The 15,789-nt window shown below is 36.4% G+C and overlaps 1 protein-coding gene and 1 pseudogene across 1 annotated transcript in view; one reads left to right on the forward strand and one right to left on the reverse strand.

The window, feature by feature from the left end:
• Positions 1-598: 598 nt before the first annotated feature.
• Positions 599-8,188, reverse strand: LOC127738828 (myb-like protein X; annotated as a pseudogene).
• A 606-nt stretch (positions 8,189-8,794) lies between these two features.
• The window catches only part of LOC127731347 (uncharacterized), an 87,800-nt gene continuing 80,805 nt past the window's right edge, over positions 8,795-15,789 (forward strand). The window contains exon 1 of the mRNA XM_052240320.1: positions 8,795-9,362. Coding sequence (XP_052096280.1) covers positions 9,275-9,362 — 88 coding nt within the window. The 5' untranslated portion in view covers positions 8,795-9,274. The remainder of the gene's footprint in view (positions 9,363-15,789) is intronic.

Genomic DNA, 15,789 nt, shown 5'->3' on the forward strand with positions numbered 1-15,789 from the left:
CAATAAATAGATAGTTTATTTATTTTGTATTTACATTGTATCATAGGTCAAATTTATTTGTTCATTGTATGTTCCATGGTGTTGATATGTCCTTTGATTGAGTTAAGCTATTTCAGTTGATATTTTATAGTGTGTCTTTCTATGTTGTGATGTTACACTATTGTTTCAGAAAAAGGGTGAAGGTTTGGTACCATTAAAACGTTTAAACCCGCTGCATTTGTTTGCACCTGTCCTAAGTCAGGAATCTGATGTTCAGTAGTTGTCGTTTTTTGATGTGGTTCATAAGTGTTTCTCGTTATTTATATAGATTAGACCGTTGGTTTTCCCGTTTGAATGGTTTTACACTAGTAATTTTTGGAGCCCTTTATAGCTTACTGTTCGGTGTGAGCCAAGGCTCCGTGTTGAAGACCGTACTGTGACCTATAATGGTTTATAAATTTTGACTTGGATGGAGAGTTGTCTCATTGGCACTCATACCACATCTTCTTATGTCTACATAAGAAAATATTTGACTCTTACATACTGGATAAAAGTATATATAAAGTATGTGTTGTTTGTCTTTGTTTGTCTGTCTTTCCTCGGTCGGTTGTTGTTGTTTGTCTTTGTTTGTCTGTCTTTCCTTAGTCGGTTGTTGTTGTTTGTCTTTATTTGTCTGTCTTTCCTCGGTCGGTTGTTGTTGTTTGTCTTTGTTTGTCTGTCTTTCCTCGGTCGGTTGTTGTTGTTTGTCTTTGTTTGTCTGTCTTTCCACGGTCGGTTGTTGTTGTTTGTCTTTGTTTGTCTGTCTTTCCTCGTTCGGTTGTTGTTGTTTGTCTTTGTTTGTCTGTCTTTCCACGGTCGGTTTTGTTGTTTGTCTTTGTTTGTCTGTCTTTCCACGGTCGGTTTTGTTGTTTGTCTTTGTTTGTCTGTCTTTCCACGGTCGGTTTTGTTGTTTGTCTTTGTTCGTCCTACTTCCCTCGGTCGGTTGTTGTTGTTTGTCTTTGTTTGTCTGTCTTTCCTCGGTCGGTTTTGTTGTTTGTTTTTGTTTGTCTGTCTTCCCACGGTCGGTTGTTGTTGTTTGTTTTTGTTTGTCTGTCTTTCCTCGGTCGGTTGTTGTTGTTTGTCTTCGTTTGTCTGTCTTTCCACGGTCGGTTGTTGTTGTTTGTCTTTGTTTGTCTGTCTTTCCACGGTCGGTTTTGTTGTTTGTCTTTCCACGGTCGGTTGTTGTTGTTTGTCTTTGTTTGTCTGTCTTTCCACGGTCGGTTTTGTTGTTTGTCTTTGTTCGTCCTACTTTCCTCGGTCGGTTGTTGTTGTTTGTCTTTGTTTGTCTGTTTTTCCACGGTCGGTTGTTGTTGTTTGTCTTTGTTTGTCTGTCTTTCCACGGTCGGTTTTGTTGCTTGTCTTTGTTTGTCTGTCTTTCCTCGGTCGGCTGTTGTTGTTTGTCTTTGTTTGTCTGTCTTTCCTCGGTCGGCTGTTGTTGTTTGTCTTTGTTTGTCTGTCTCTCCACGGTCGGTTTTGTTGTTTGTCTCTGTTTGTCTGTCTTTCCTCGGTCGGTTGTTGTTGTTTGTCTCTGTTTGTCTGTCTTTCCCCGGTCGGTTGTTGTTGTTTGTCTGTCTTTCCTCGTTCGGTTGTTGTTGTTTGTTAATGTTTGTCTGTCTTTCCTCGTTCGGTTGTTGATGTTTGTCTTTGTTTGTCTGTCTTTCCACGGTCGGTTGTTGTTGTTTGTCTTTGTTTGTCTGTCTTTCCTCGTTCAGTTTTTGTTGTTTGTCTTTGTTCGTCCTACTTTCCTCGGTCGGTTGTTGATGCTTGTCTTTGTTTGTCTGTCTTTCATCGCTCGGTTGTTGTTGTTTGTCTTTGTTTGTCTGTCTTTCCTCGGTCGGTTGTTGTTGTTTGTCTTTGTTTGTCTGTCTTTCCTCGGTCGGTTGTTGTTGTTTGTCTTTGTTTGTCTGTCTTTCCATGGTGGGTTGTTGTTGTTTGTCTTTATTTGTCTGTCTTTCCACGGTCGGTTGTTGTTGTTTGTCTTTGTTTGTCTGTCTTTCCTCGGTCGGTTGTTGTTGTTTGTCTTTGTTCGTCCTACTTTCCTCGGTCGGTTGTTGTTGTTTGTCTTTGTTTGTCTGTCTTTCCTCGGTCGGTTGTTGTTGTTTGTCTTTGTTTGTCTGTCTTTCCTCGGTCGGTTGTTGTTGTTTGTCTTTGTTTGTCTGTTTTTCCACGGTGGGTTGTTGTTGTTTGTCTTTGTTTGTCTGTCTTTCCACGGTCGGTTTTGTTGTTTGTCTTTGTTTGTCTGTCTTTCCTCGGTCGGCTGTTGTTGTTTGTCTTTGTTTGTCTGTCTTTCCTAGGGTGGTTTTGTTGTTTGTCTTTATTTGTCTGTCTTTACTCGTTCGGTTGTTGTTGTTTGTCTTTGTTTGTCTGTCTTTCCACGGTCGGTTTTGTTGTTTGTCTTTGTTTGTCTGTCTTTCCATGGTCGGTTGTTGTTGTTTGTTTTTGTTTGTCTGTCTTTCCTCGGTCGGTTGTTATTGTTTGTCTTTGTTCGTCCTACTTCCCTCGGTCGGTTTTTGTTGTTTGTTTTTGTTCGTCCTACTTTCCTCGGTCGGTTGTTGTTGCTTGTCTTTGTTTGTCTATCTTTCCACGGTCGGTTGTTGTTGTTTGTCTTTGTTTGTCTGTCTTTCCACGGTCGGTTGTTGTTGTTTGTTTTTGTTTGTCTGTCTTTCCTCGGTCGGTTGTTATTGTTTGTCTTTGTTCGTCCTACTTTCCTCGGTCGGTTGTTGTTGCTTGTCTTTGTTTGTCTGTCTTTCCACGGTCGGTTGTTGTTGTTTGTCTTTGTTTGTCTGTTTTTCCACGGTCGGTTGTTGTTGCTTGTTTTTGTTTGTCTGTCTTTCCTCGGTCGGTAGTTGTTGTTTGTCTTTGTTCGTCCTTCTTTCCTCGGTCGGTTGTTGTTGTTTGTCTTTGTTTGTCTGTCTTTCCTCGGTCGGTTGTTGTTGTTTGTATGTCTTATCTCCGTCGGTTGTTGTTGTTTGTCTTTGTTTGTCTTTCTTTCCTCGGTCGGTTGTTGTTGTTTGTCTTTGTTTGTCTGTCTTTCCTCGGTCGGTTGTTGTTGTTTGTCTTTGTTTGTCTGTCTTTCCATGGTGGGTTGTTGTTGTTTGTCTTTGTTTGTCTGTCTTTCCACGGTCGGTTTTGCTGTTTGTCTTTGTTTGTCTGTCTTTCTTCGGTCGGTTGTTGTTGTTTGTCTTTGTTTGTCTCTCTTTCCTCGGTCGGTTGTTGTTGTTTGTCTTTGTTTGTCTGTCTTTCCATGGTGGGTTGTTGTTGTTTGTCTTTGTTTGTCTGTCTTTCCACGGTCGGTTTTGCTGTTTGTCTTTGTTTGTCTGTCTTTCCTCGGTCGGTTGTTGTTGTTTGTCTTTGTTTGTCTGTCTTTCCTCGGTCGGTTGTTGTTTTTTGTCTTTATTCGTCCTACTTTCCTCGGTCGGTTGTTGTTGTTTGTCTTTGTTTGTCTGTTTTTCCACGGTCGGCTGTTGTTGTTTGTCTTTGTTTGTCTGTCTTTCCACGGTCGGTTGTTGTTGTTTGTCTTTATTTGTCTGTCTTTCCTCGGTCGGTTTTTGTTTTTTGTCTTTGTTCGTCCTACTTTCCTCGGTCGGTTGTTGTTGTTTGTCTTTGTTCGTCCTACTTTCCTCGGTCGGCTGTTGTTGTTTGTCTTTGTTTGTCTGTCTTTCCTCGGTCGGCTGTTCCTCGGTCGGTTGTTGTTTTTTTGTCTTTGTTTGTCTGTCTTTCCTCGGTCGGTTGTTGTTGTTTGTCTTTGTTTGTCTGTCTTTCCATGGTGGGTTGTTGTTGTTTGTCTTTGTTTGTCTGTCTTTCCACGGTCGGTTTTGCTGTTTGTCTTTGTTTGTCTGTCTTTCCTCGGTCGGTTGTTGTTGTTTGTCTTTGTTTGTCTCTCTTTCCTCGGTCGGTTGTTGTTGTTTGTCTTTGTTTGTCTGTCTTTCCATGGTGGGTTGTTGTTGTTTGTCTTTGTTTGTCTGTCTTTCCACGGTCGGTTTTGCTGTTTGTCTTTGTTTGTCTGTCTTTCCTCGGTCGGTTGTTGTTGTTTGTCTTTGTTCGTCCTACTTTCCTCGGTCGGCTGTTGTTTTTTGTCTTTGTTTGTCTTTCCTTGGTCGGCTGTTCCTCGGTCGGTTGTTGTTTTTTGTCTTTGTTTGTCTGTCTTTCCACGGTCGGTTTTGTTGTTTGTCTTTGTTTATCTGTCTTTCCACGGTTGGTTTTGTTGTTTGTCTTTGTTTGTCTGTCTTTCCACGGTCGGTTTTGTTGTTTGTCTTTGTTTGTCTGTCTTTCCACGGTCGGTTATTGTTGTTTTTTTGTTTGTTTGTCTTTGCACGGTCGGTTTTGTTGTTTGTCTTTGTTTGTCTGTCTTTCCACGGTCGGTTGTTGTTTGTCTTTGTCTTTCTTTCCACGGTCGGCTGTTGTTGTTTGTCTTTGTTTGTCTGTCTTTCTTCGGTCGGCTGTTGTTGTTTGTCTTTGTTTGTCTGTCTTTCCTCGGTCGGTTGTTGTTGTTTGTCTTTGTTTGTCTGTCTTTCCTCGGTCGGTTGTTGTTGTTTGTCTTTGTTTGTCTGTCTTTCCACGGTCGGTTTTGTTGTTTGTCTTTGTTTGTCTGTCTGTCCTCGGTCGGTTGTTGTTGTTTGTCTTTGTTTGTCTTTCTTTCCTCGGTAAGTTGTTGTTGTTTCTCTTTGTTTGTTTGTCTTTCCTCGGTCGGCTGTTGTTGTTTGTCTTTGTTTGTCTGTCTTTCCTCGGTCGGTTGTTGTTGTTTGTCTTTATTTGTCTGTCTTTCCTCGGTCGGTTGTTTTGTTTATTGTCTTTGTTTGTCTGTCTTTCCTCGGTCGGTTGTTGTTGTTTGTCTTCGTTTGTCTGTCTTTCCACGGTCGGTTGTTGTTTGTCTTTGTTTGTCTGTCTTTCCACGGTCGGTTTTGTTGTTTGTCTTTGTTTGTCTGTCTTTCCACGGTCGGTTGTTGTTGTTTGTTTTTGTTTGTCTGTCTTTCCTCGGTCGGTTGTTGTTGTTTGTCTTCGTTTGTCTGTCTTTCCACGGTCGGTTGTTGTTGTTTGTTTTCGTTTGTCTGTCTTTCCACGGTCGGTTTTGTTGTTTGTCTTTGTTTGTCTGTCTTTCCTCGGTAAGTTGTTGTTGTTTCTCTTTGTTTGTCTGTCTTTCCTCGGTCGGCTGTTGTTGTTTGTCTTTGTTTGTCTGTCTCTCCACGGTCGGTTTTTGTTGTTTGTCTCTGTTTGTCTGTCTTTCCTCGGTCGGTTGTTGTTGTTTGTCTTTGTTTGTCTGTCTTTCCTCGTTCGGTTGTTGATATTTGTCTTTGTTTGTCTGTCTTTCCACGGTCGGTTGTTGTTGTTTGTCTTTGTTTGTCTGTCTTTCCTCGTTCAGTTTTTGTTGTTTGTCTTTGTTCGTCCTACTTTCCTCGGTCGGTTGTTGTTGCTTGTCTTTGTTTGTCTGTCTTTCATCGGTCGGTTGTTGTTGTTTGTCTTTGTTTGTCTGTCTTTCCTCTGTCGGTTGTTGTTTTTTGTCTTTGTTTGTTTGTCTTTCCTCGGTCGGTTGTTGTTGATTGTCTTCGTTTGTCTGTCTTTCCATGGTGGGTTGTTGCTGTTTGTCTTTGTTTGTCTGTCTTTCCACGGTCGGTTGTTGTTGTTTGTCTTTGTTTGTCTGTCTTTCGTCGGTCGGTTGTTGTTGTTTGTCTTTGTTCGTCCTACTTTCCTCGGTCGGTTGTTGTTGTTTGTCTTTGTTTGTCTGTCTTTCCACGGTGGGTTGTTGTTGTTTGTCTTTGTTTGTCTGTCTTTCCACGGTCGGTTTTGTTGTTTGTCTTTGTTTGTCTGTCTTTCCTCGGTCGGTTGTTGTTGTTTGTCTTTGTTTGTCTGTCTTTCCTTGGTCGGCTGTTGTTGTTTGTCTTTGTTTGTCTGTCTTTCCTCGGTTGGTTTTGTTGTTTGTCTTTATTTGTCTGTCTTTCCTCGTTCGGTTGTTGTTGTTTGTCTTTGTTTGTCTGTCTTTCCTCGTTCGGTTGTTGTTGTTTGTCTTTGTTTGTCTGTCTTTCCACGGTCGGTTGTTGTTTGTCTTTGTTTGTCTGTCTTTCCTCGTTCGGTTTTTGTTGTTTGTCTTTGTTCGTCCTACTTTCCTCGGTCGGTTGTTGTTTGTCTTCGTTTGTCTGTCTTTCCACGGTCGGTTGTTGTTGTTTGTCTTCGTTTGTCTGTCTTTCCACGGTCGGTTTTGTTGTTTGTCTTTGTTTGTCTGTCTTTCCTCGGTAAGTTGTTGTTGTTTCTCTTTGTTTGTCTGTCTTTCCTCGGTCGGCTGTTGTTATTTGTCTTTGTTTGTCTGTCTCTCCACGGTCGGTTTTTGTTGTTTGTCTCTGTTTGTCTCTCTTTCCTCGGTCGGTTGTTGTTGTTTGTCTCTGTTTGTCTGTCTTCCCTCGGTCGGTTGTTGTTGTTTGTCTGTGTTTGTCTGTCTTTCCTCGTTCGGTTGTTGATATTTGTCTTTGTTTGTCTGTCTTTCCACGGTCGGTTGTTGTTGTTTGTCTTTGTTTGTCTGTCTTTCCTCGTTCAGTTTTTGTTGTTTGTCTTTGTTCGTCCTACTTTCCTCGGTCGGTTGTTGTTGCTTGTCTTTGTTTGTCTGTCTTTCATCGGTCGGTTGTTGTTGTTTGTCTTTGTTTGTCTGTCTTTCCTCGGTCGGTTGTTGTTTTTTGTCTTTGTTTGTCTGTCTTTCCTCGGTCGGTTGTTGTTGATTGTCTTCGTTTGTCTGTCTTTCCATGGTGGGTTGTTGCTGTTTGTCTTTGTTTGTCTGTCTTTCCACGGTCGGTTGTTGTTGTTTGTCTTTGTTTGTCTGTCTTTCCTCGTTCGGTTTTTGTTGTTTGTCTTTGTTCGTCCTACTTTCCTCGGTCGGTTGTTGTTGCTTGTCTTTGTTTGTCTATCTTTCCACGGTCGGTTGTTGTTGTTTGTCTTTGTTTGTCTGTCTTTCCACGGTCGGTTGTTGTTGTTTGTTTTTTTTTGTCTGTCTTTTCTCGGTCGGTTGTTGTTGTTTGTCTTTGTTCGTCCTACTTTCCTCGGTCGGTTGTTGTTGCTTGTCTTTGTTTGTCTGTCTTTCCACGGTCGGTTGTTGTTGTTTGTCTTTGTTTGTCTGTTTTTCCACGGTCGGTTGTTGTTGCTTGTCTTTGTTTGTCTGTCTTTCCTCGGTCGGTTGTTGTTGTTTGTCTTTGTTAGTCCTACTTTCCTCGGTCGGTTGTTGTTGTTTGTCTTTGTTTGTCTGTCTTTTCTCGGTCGGTTGTTGTTGTTTGTATGTCTTATCTCCGTCGGTTGTTGTTGTTTGTCTTTGTTTGTCTGTCTTTCCTTGGTCGGCTGTTCCTCGGTCGGTTGTTGTTGTTTGTCTTTGTTTGTCTGTCTTTCCACGGTCGGTTTTGTTGTTTGTCTTTGTTTGTCTGTCTTTCCACGGTCGGTTGTTGTTGTTTGTCTGTCTTTCCACGGTCGGTTTTGTTGTTTGTCTTTGTTTGTCTGTCTTTCCTCGTTCGGTTGTTGTTGTTTGTCTTTGATTGTCTATCTTTCGTCGGTCGGTTGTTGTTGTTTGTCTTTGTTTGTCTGTCTTTCCTTGGTCGGTTGTTGGTGGTTGGTGTTGTCTGTTGTACTATTTTTCAGTATATCCTTTGATGGATTATGTTCTTTAAACATGAGTTTGTCAAGATAAGCAGCTGCTAAGTTCGAACGACATTATTCTTACTTGATATTGCTTTAAAAATATCTTATGATACACGGTCAGAATAAATATTTTGCATGTAGAACTGTAGATTTACAAAATATGTGAAATTTTATTCAGTTTAAGATATGAATAAACGTTTTCATGAAAGTTGATTTCAGACAACCATACGACAGGCAAATAGACAGAGTAAAAGTTAAAAATACTTTAAAAAATCCATCAGTAGTTTGCAATATTTTTTCTTTAAGATTGAAATGTAAAGGTCAAATAAAAGGCACTAATCAGTGATATAATAAGAAATTCTAGCAATAGGATTTTTACTATGTAAATGAATAATTACGAAAAAATGTGCAGCATAGCATGTAAAAAAATATTGTCGACACGAAATCACTAACAAGATTTCTTCAGTTATATAAATCACTATAAAGTGTTGCATCATTGTTAGTTACACTGCATTTGAACACTTACAGATTCTGAAAAGAAAGATTTATCAATATCCACCATGATAGGCTTCTAATAGCAAAGATTTTAACAGTAACTACTTACTTTTATCTAGATAAGAGAAAACAAGCATTACACATTACCATACGATTGTGTTTTTGATTATACCTACTACAATGGAGAGAGAGAGAGAGAGAGAGAGAGAGAGAGAGAGAGAGAGAGAGAGAGAGAGGGGGGGATGGGGGCGGGGAGATTATATAATCAGCAAAATCATACCAAAACAAGGGTTTACGCAAATACGGCACTCTTTGTATGTGTTTATTTTGTTTTTAACAGAAGAAAATTATCAAGAATGTGAAAAATCAATGCCAATGCAACTTTCAAATTGCGTGAGACAATACAATTCTATAAGAACATATCATTTTGATTTAGCTTTTGCATGCTCACATAAATTATGCATAATCGTTAGGGAATTCTGATAAATAATTAAAGTTTTATTCAACACTTCTATTTTGATATTAAACATATCAATAACAAAGAGCTATTTGAAAAAGTCGATTCACTATCGTAATCATAATGCACGTCTTTTCAATGTTAGTACTGCAATTTTTTCATTGATTGAAAGCAGTTTATCAATTTAATTGTTTTGCACTGTTTGTGTCTTTATATCATACAGCTTGAAACTCTTTAAAGAATCCAGCGACGACTAATTCTGCAATCATGGTACAAAGTATACATGTTTGTCAAAGCTTAGACAAACCTTCCTCCTAACCAATAGCTTGCTAGCTTTGGTGATCCGTAAAGTCAATACTTCATCATTACGTTATGGATGGAAACTGAAGCTAATTCTAAAAGAATTTCATCGAGTCTTACTATTGGAACCTCTCGTGTCGTATTGATCTCTGTAGATGCCTCCGGAGAGATTGGAATCGTCTGTCAGAAAAGTTGTTTCAATTATACACCTTCGCTGCCAGGTTATGAAATTAATGGCCATCGATTTGTGAAATTAGCAAATTTAAGGACACATTTGTCGTAAAAAAATTTAGTATCTTTGATGATCTATTAACGTTTTCATTCTCGAGTCGGAGATACAGATACAATATCATATTTATTTTAAGGATTTAAAAAAAAGACAAACAAATCTCAACGATGGCTGAGATGGAACAGGTGGAATCAGGTCAACGCATTGTTGTCATGGCTGTTGACAATAGTGAGAATTCTTTGTGGGCTTTTACCTGTAAGTATAATTATTTTATTCGACTGGTTCAACAGTAGATAAATGTTTATATTAGCGTCTGATACAACATTTTATTCCACTGGTTCAACTGTAGATATATATTTATATTAATTCCTTTGGTGGTTATGTTACAACAGAGGAATGTTAGGACAATGACTTGTATAATAAGAGTATCAAGTTTAAAATCAAAAAGAAATATTATGCTTTTCTACAACTGCGAAAATATTTGTTAGTTCCTATTGCTATGCAGTTAAATATTCTTAGGCAAAACAAGAATTGATCGTTAAATTGAAAACTATCAGTTCTGTTTAGATATCTATATTTTCTACCAAGAAAAATCCTTATCTGACAAAACCACACGTTTTCTGAACATTGCAAATTTTCAATTTGTATCGGATTCGGTAAAAATTAAGTTATATTAAAAAAGAAAGACTTTTGTTTTCTTTATTGTAATGGCATCAATTATTCATACGATCAATCAATCCGTGTAAAGAAAAACCGCCAAAATTACATAATTACCAATAAACCATTTCTGTCGTACTTGTTCTGCCAGTTAGTTTACACAATTTACCGACAATCTTTCCTGTATGCTGCAATTAGTCAAATGTAATAAGTAACATAAACAGAAGAATGTAATGGAACGTTGTATACAATTAGTTGATAAAAAAGAGAAAACGAGATGGATGTACACGAAGCAACAGTCTCATTAAATACTGGGAAATATTCAGTATATAAAACTTTTCTTGTTGCTGACACTTGGTTTATTCTATCTCATATATTCACTGATAACCGCTACATGTCTTGGAAGGAGCATATGAGGTAAATGAATAATAACAAAACCTTGAAAAGTACCTTAAGTACCCCTTAAAATCCTATCTTTTGTTGTAATATACAGTAACTTTATAATCACAACTAACCTATATTTAGATAGACAGGAATCACTGGTCACAATCAAATTAATTTGTAGGAAAATTGGACCATTTTCGTACAGTTCATTGATTATTATATATATTCAACATTAGAAGATGAATTCGCTGCAATATTTTACTTATAAATGAATTGCAGTAGTAAGGCTTTCCAGTTGCATAAATCTAGGTATAAATATTTATATTTGATGCGAATGGCACACGGTAGGTATAGTGTTCAGCTAGGATCGTGGTTTTTCGAGTGATTTGATCGGGGTTTTTCGAGTGTGACTACTTTTTTCGAGTGAATATGATCAAAAATGTAAACAAACAGACTTCCTTTCTGACAAAACCTGATATAGAAGCTCGAGTTTAATACACATGGTTATACAAGGTATGTTAGTATTTGAGATAAAAAGATATTATCAATCCGACATTATTTTTCGTTAAAAAAAGTTAAATTTAGCCTTACAATGCTTTTATTCCAAAATACAGAATAAAGCCATTTTTATACACATACCAATGAAAATGTCGAAGAAAATGCATACGCGGAATCTGTATATCCTTAGATATACAGACATTTTACAAAAATTCTTGTTATTGCACTGAAAACGACATTTTGAGACTATATTCATTTCTATATGTCCGGGTTTTTGCGAGAGCAGTTCGGGTTTTTTCGAGTGCGTCCGTGTTTTATCGAGTTATTATACAAATTTCCTATAGCTTAAAATGTTATGTGTCAGTGTATTTACGTTTAAAAACAATGAAAAAAGGTTCAAATTAAGTCTTTTCCAAGGCATGAAACCAATGCATTCATCAGTTTGATAATGGTGTACTAACACTTACATTTTATAAACAAGCATCGTTCATTTGTGTATATTGTTCTTTGTCACATCTTATAAATTTCATGTACAGTATATATTCGTGATGTCAACAATCTAATGTAAGCATAGACAATTTGGATTGAGACGTACATACATATAGTGTTAGAAGCTGATGAACTATTCATTTCATTGTTAGTTATATATGAAATTTAATTCAAATTTTATTGTCAATGGGAATAAAAATGGGGCGGATTAAGTGTGTGTGTGGTTTTTTTTTTATCAATGGAAAATTTTTTGCGTTTTGTGGGGGCGGGGGCAGGCCTCTTTTAGTAGAAGACATTTTAATATATAGTATTTTTCTGATTCTTCACTGCTGTCCAGTAGGTTTCTTACTCCTTTTTTAAAAACTGCAGGGTTCACCACAAAAAATATTAAAAACAAAAGTAGCATGAAATGAACTTGAAAAGATTATGAGTCCCTGCACTATGTTCTAAAGACCGTTTTATAAAGGATCCAGTAATTTCTAATTTAACATTGGAAAGTTGTGGTAGAACATTTTCCGAACAGAAAATTTGCATTTAATTGAAAAAGGTTAATTTTGATCATCGTAGTAATATGTTTTGGTGATTTGTTGGGAATATATGATATTATTCTTCGCTTAATTACAGTTATAAACTAGAAAAAGTCTTTTTTTAAAGTCAAGAATACCTTTTTTCTTATTAAAATTTTCTTTAAAAAACCCGGACCATTTGTTGAAAAACCCGGACGGTTTCACAGTTGCTATCGAAAAAACCCGGACAATATTAAACACTGAATTTATTGGTTAAATACAAGGCAATTGTGCTTCTTTGTTGCTCAAAACATATTTAGTATTCTAAATAAGATGGGTAGTCATGTAAAAAACTATTATAATTACGAAATAGCAGTTAACTGACCTTATCGCATGTTTTATCACACGAAAAAACCCGATCTACACTCGAAAAAAGTGGACCGATTAACTCGAAAAACCACGATCCTAGCCGGACACTATACCTACGGTGGGCATGTGTGCTTTAAAGGCATCTATGTTAAAAAAATATGAAAAAAATCCGATATAATACGTTTTATCTGTCGTACAATTATCGACTCATTTCACAAAAAATCTTACGAGAAAAACTACAGATAATTTTTAAACATTTCAGTATAACTTACGATAAATTTTTGGCATAAGATTTTTTGTGAAAAGAGCCCCACTAATTTTAGTAAAAAATGCTTAAAATTAAAATGTTGTCAGCAATAAACCATTCTAATGAATGGGCAAATTGGTCTTAAAGAATTGCATAAAAGCATTGATTAAATATATATGTTTTGTTTTGCTTTTTTTTTCGTCATATTGTTTTCTGTTTCATTCTGCTTTAGTTAAGTCGATCAAGACGGTTATTGGACATCTCGAAAATTTAAGTAATGAGACAAAATTCGGTAGATACTATTGCCTTTGGAAGTATGCAACGAATAAACAATACACTTTTATATGTATATGTAAAGGCTATACATTTAATAAACTTTTACTGACAAATTAATGTGTTAAAATGTTTAAGATGCATATGAAACAGATAGCTTAATACCAGATTGTTAGATCAGAAACGAATTACAATGGAAAAAGAAATGTTCTTTATACATTATTACGAAAAATCAGAAAAAAATAAAGATATTGAATCTACACCAAGGCTTTAAAGAGATATGAGCTACTAGTACTTGGGGGATAGCACGGGATCTGGGCTCCATTTTAACTTTTTTGTTAGACCCAAGGGTCCAACTAATGGGGTACGGGCTCCTATGAGTAATGTTTAATGGCTCCAGACTACAATAATAGGGCTCCATCGGTAGGGATTCGCGCTCAAGATACGTGAGCTAATGGCTCCTGAGGACATGTGAACCCGTGTTATTACCCTCAAGCTGCAGTTTGTTGCGAAAATATCTGGTTGATTTATACTTTACAATTTAGCATCTTCCAAAATATTAATTGCACAATATTTCATACGAGAATACAATCTGATTACAGTAATAATCCTGCGTTCATGCTTCGTTTTCCCTTGTTAGCGAATCGTGGACATATGATCTGCTTGTATTTCAATCCGATTTTCACGGATACATGAGACAATAAGCAACATGGTGTATTAGTTAACATGGCTTACAACACTTACAACACACCTGATCTCAGTTTAATTAGAAGTCATGCTACTTCTTTTATTTTCACTCTCATCTTACACATGAGATTTGAAGTTGCATGCACATCGTATTGATAAAGAAAACTACGAATTCATGAACATTCAAGAAATACCATTAACGGTACCTATTTATCTGCACCAGATGCGCATTTCGACAGTAAATGTCTCTTCAGTGATGCTCGAGGCCATAACATTTGAAAATCTAAAGCTTATTAAAAAAATGAAGAGCTTATAAACCAAAAAAGGAAAACAAATGTAAAGTCAAAGCCTGGCTAAGAATCAGAGCTTTGCATGAGGGAGATATACTCCTTACTTTTAAATAATTACGAATTGAATTGACGAATTCGTTAAATGCAAAATATGAAATACATTTTATAAATTCAATAATTCAATTGCCAAGTAAAAAGAAGTATAAGACGTAACACGGCATAAGAGCACATATTTTTTTACATTGATTGAAAAAAACCTACATTGGATATTATAATTGGTTCAGGAATTAAACTGAATTACCATGGCTATTGCTTTATATTCTTCTCAATACCATTATTACTACAAACTAAGGTTTACACGAATTAAACAGATATAACAGACTATATCATGTTTTACTATTTTTGACGTTTTAGTGTAAAATCTCTTTAGAATTTAAGTGGATTATATCAGAATATAGGAAGGCGTTATATCATTATCAACCAATAAAGAACCTCAACATTGCCTTCATTAACTGCGTAAATGTTTTAGTGAGGTATAATATAATATTTTTGTAGCTATGGTTTTGTGTTCTTTAATACCGATATTATTGAATAAAATACTTTTTTTATTATTCAATTTCTATCACACTTTTTGTCTTGCATATTTTCCTCCAGCAATCGAGATGGTTTTGACGGTTGAGTTCTCGCATAACTTGTTCAATAAATCCCTGAAATGTTTTTGTGCATGTCCTAAGTCATACGTCTCATCAGCGCATTTAATTAATGATATTTTTTTATGTCAGCTCTGACACGATCTCAGTTGAATTTATTCAAATTTTTTTGATATTCAATTCGATTTACAGCCTATGACTTAAAGGGGCATTAGCTGTCAAATTTATGTTCACCGATTTGACTCAAATTCTCATATTTGATTTATAACATACTAAAACGTATATCTAAATTATAAAAAGTCTAAAATAAACAATTAACGATGCACGGACTGGATGATATGTATCAGCATTCCGTGTGTATTTTAGTCTAAACGTCATCTAATTAACCATCGAGGTGACCCCGAAGATTGCCGATTTCATATAACCCGATTTCTCTAATTTTTCGTCAATTTATCCCTTTCTGCACCCATTGTATAAAAAAAATTTAATCAACGTGTTGTTCGTTTGATCTCAGTTCTTCATTGGTTAAAATCCGATTATGACGTCGAATTTTCTTGCTTTCCTCTGAATTTCCTATTGTGACGGCATGAAAAAAGGCGACCATGCCTGATGACGTCACATAGAAAGAACACATCTTTTTGCAGATCATTCGAAAAGAAGGAATAAATTTGCCTGCGTATTGTTTGAAAATCATTAGAGAAACAGATTCCACCACCAAATCTCGTGTAATACGATATTTATCCACTCTCGGCAGTTAAATTTTAAATATTTAAAACGCTCGGCGAGCCTCGCGTTTTAAAATTTGAAAATTTAACTGTCTCGAGTGGATAAATATCGTATCACACTCGATGCGGTGGTAGAATCTATATATAAACATAAACATAGATATAAATAGATAGCGAACTCGTGCAATTGGATTTTTCTATGTCTGTTCGATTTCATATTATAGGTTTCAAACATATGTTGATAATCGTTTTTACCTGTATGAGAATGAGTTCGAGTCAGTCAACCAAATGGTTTACCCTTGTTTCACTTCCAATGTTGACATTCTTTTTTTAAATAGCTGATCACGCCTAGTTCATGCGTAACCCATCTCTAGCTAAGGGGTTCAATTGAAGTTCACATGAATACGGACTTAATGAGGTCGAATTATTATCTTGCAAGTGAACAATTCATTAGCGATGTTTCTTTGCTTATTTTGACAAAACTGAACCAAACTGGCTGCTAAAAGCGAATTAGTATATCACAATTTCACTTTCATTAATGATTGAACTAAAAAAAATATATTTGATTTTTTCTATATCTCGTAGATAATGCCCCTTGTAGCTTGACGTCTTTCTAATTTGAATACTGTAATGAATAATGTCAACTAGTCTTTGTATTTAACAAATTTTGTTGGATCAGTGTCTCATTTACGTTTGCTATACAACTTCTTCTACATTATGTATTTACAATGTTCATTAAGTATTACCCCGAAAAGCATTGTAATATTTTAGCTCCTGTTCTAAATCACATTTATGATGTCAAGGACATTGTTATTATATTTACTCGAAAAGGCTTCTGACAGCTATTTCCTAATAAATTTATAGGACAAAAGAACTATGAATTCACAGAAAATATACGAGCTTCAAT

Source organism: Mytilus californianus, unplaced genomic scaffold (genome assembly GCF_021869535.1).
Source record: "Mytilus californianus isolate M0D057914Y unplaced genomic scaffold, xbMytCali1.0.p SCAF_1, whole genome shotgun sequence".
Taxonomy (NCBI): domain Eukaryota; kingdom Metazoa; phylum Mollusca; class Bivalvia; order Mytilida; family Mytilidae; genus Mytilus; species Mytilus californianus.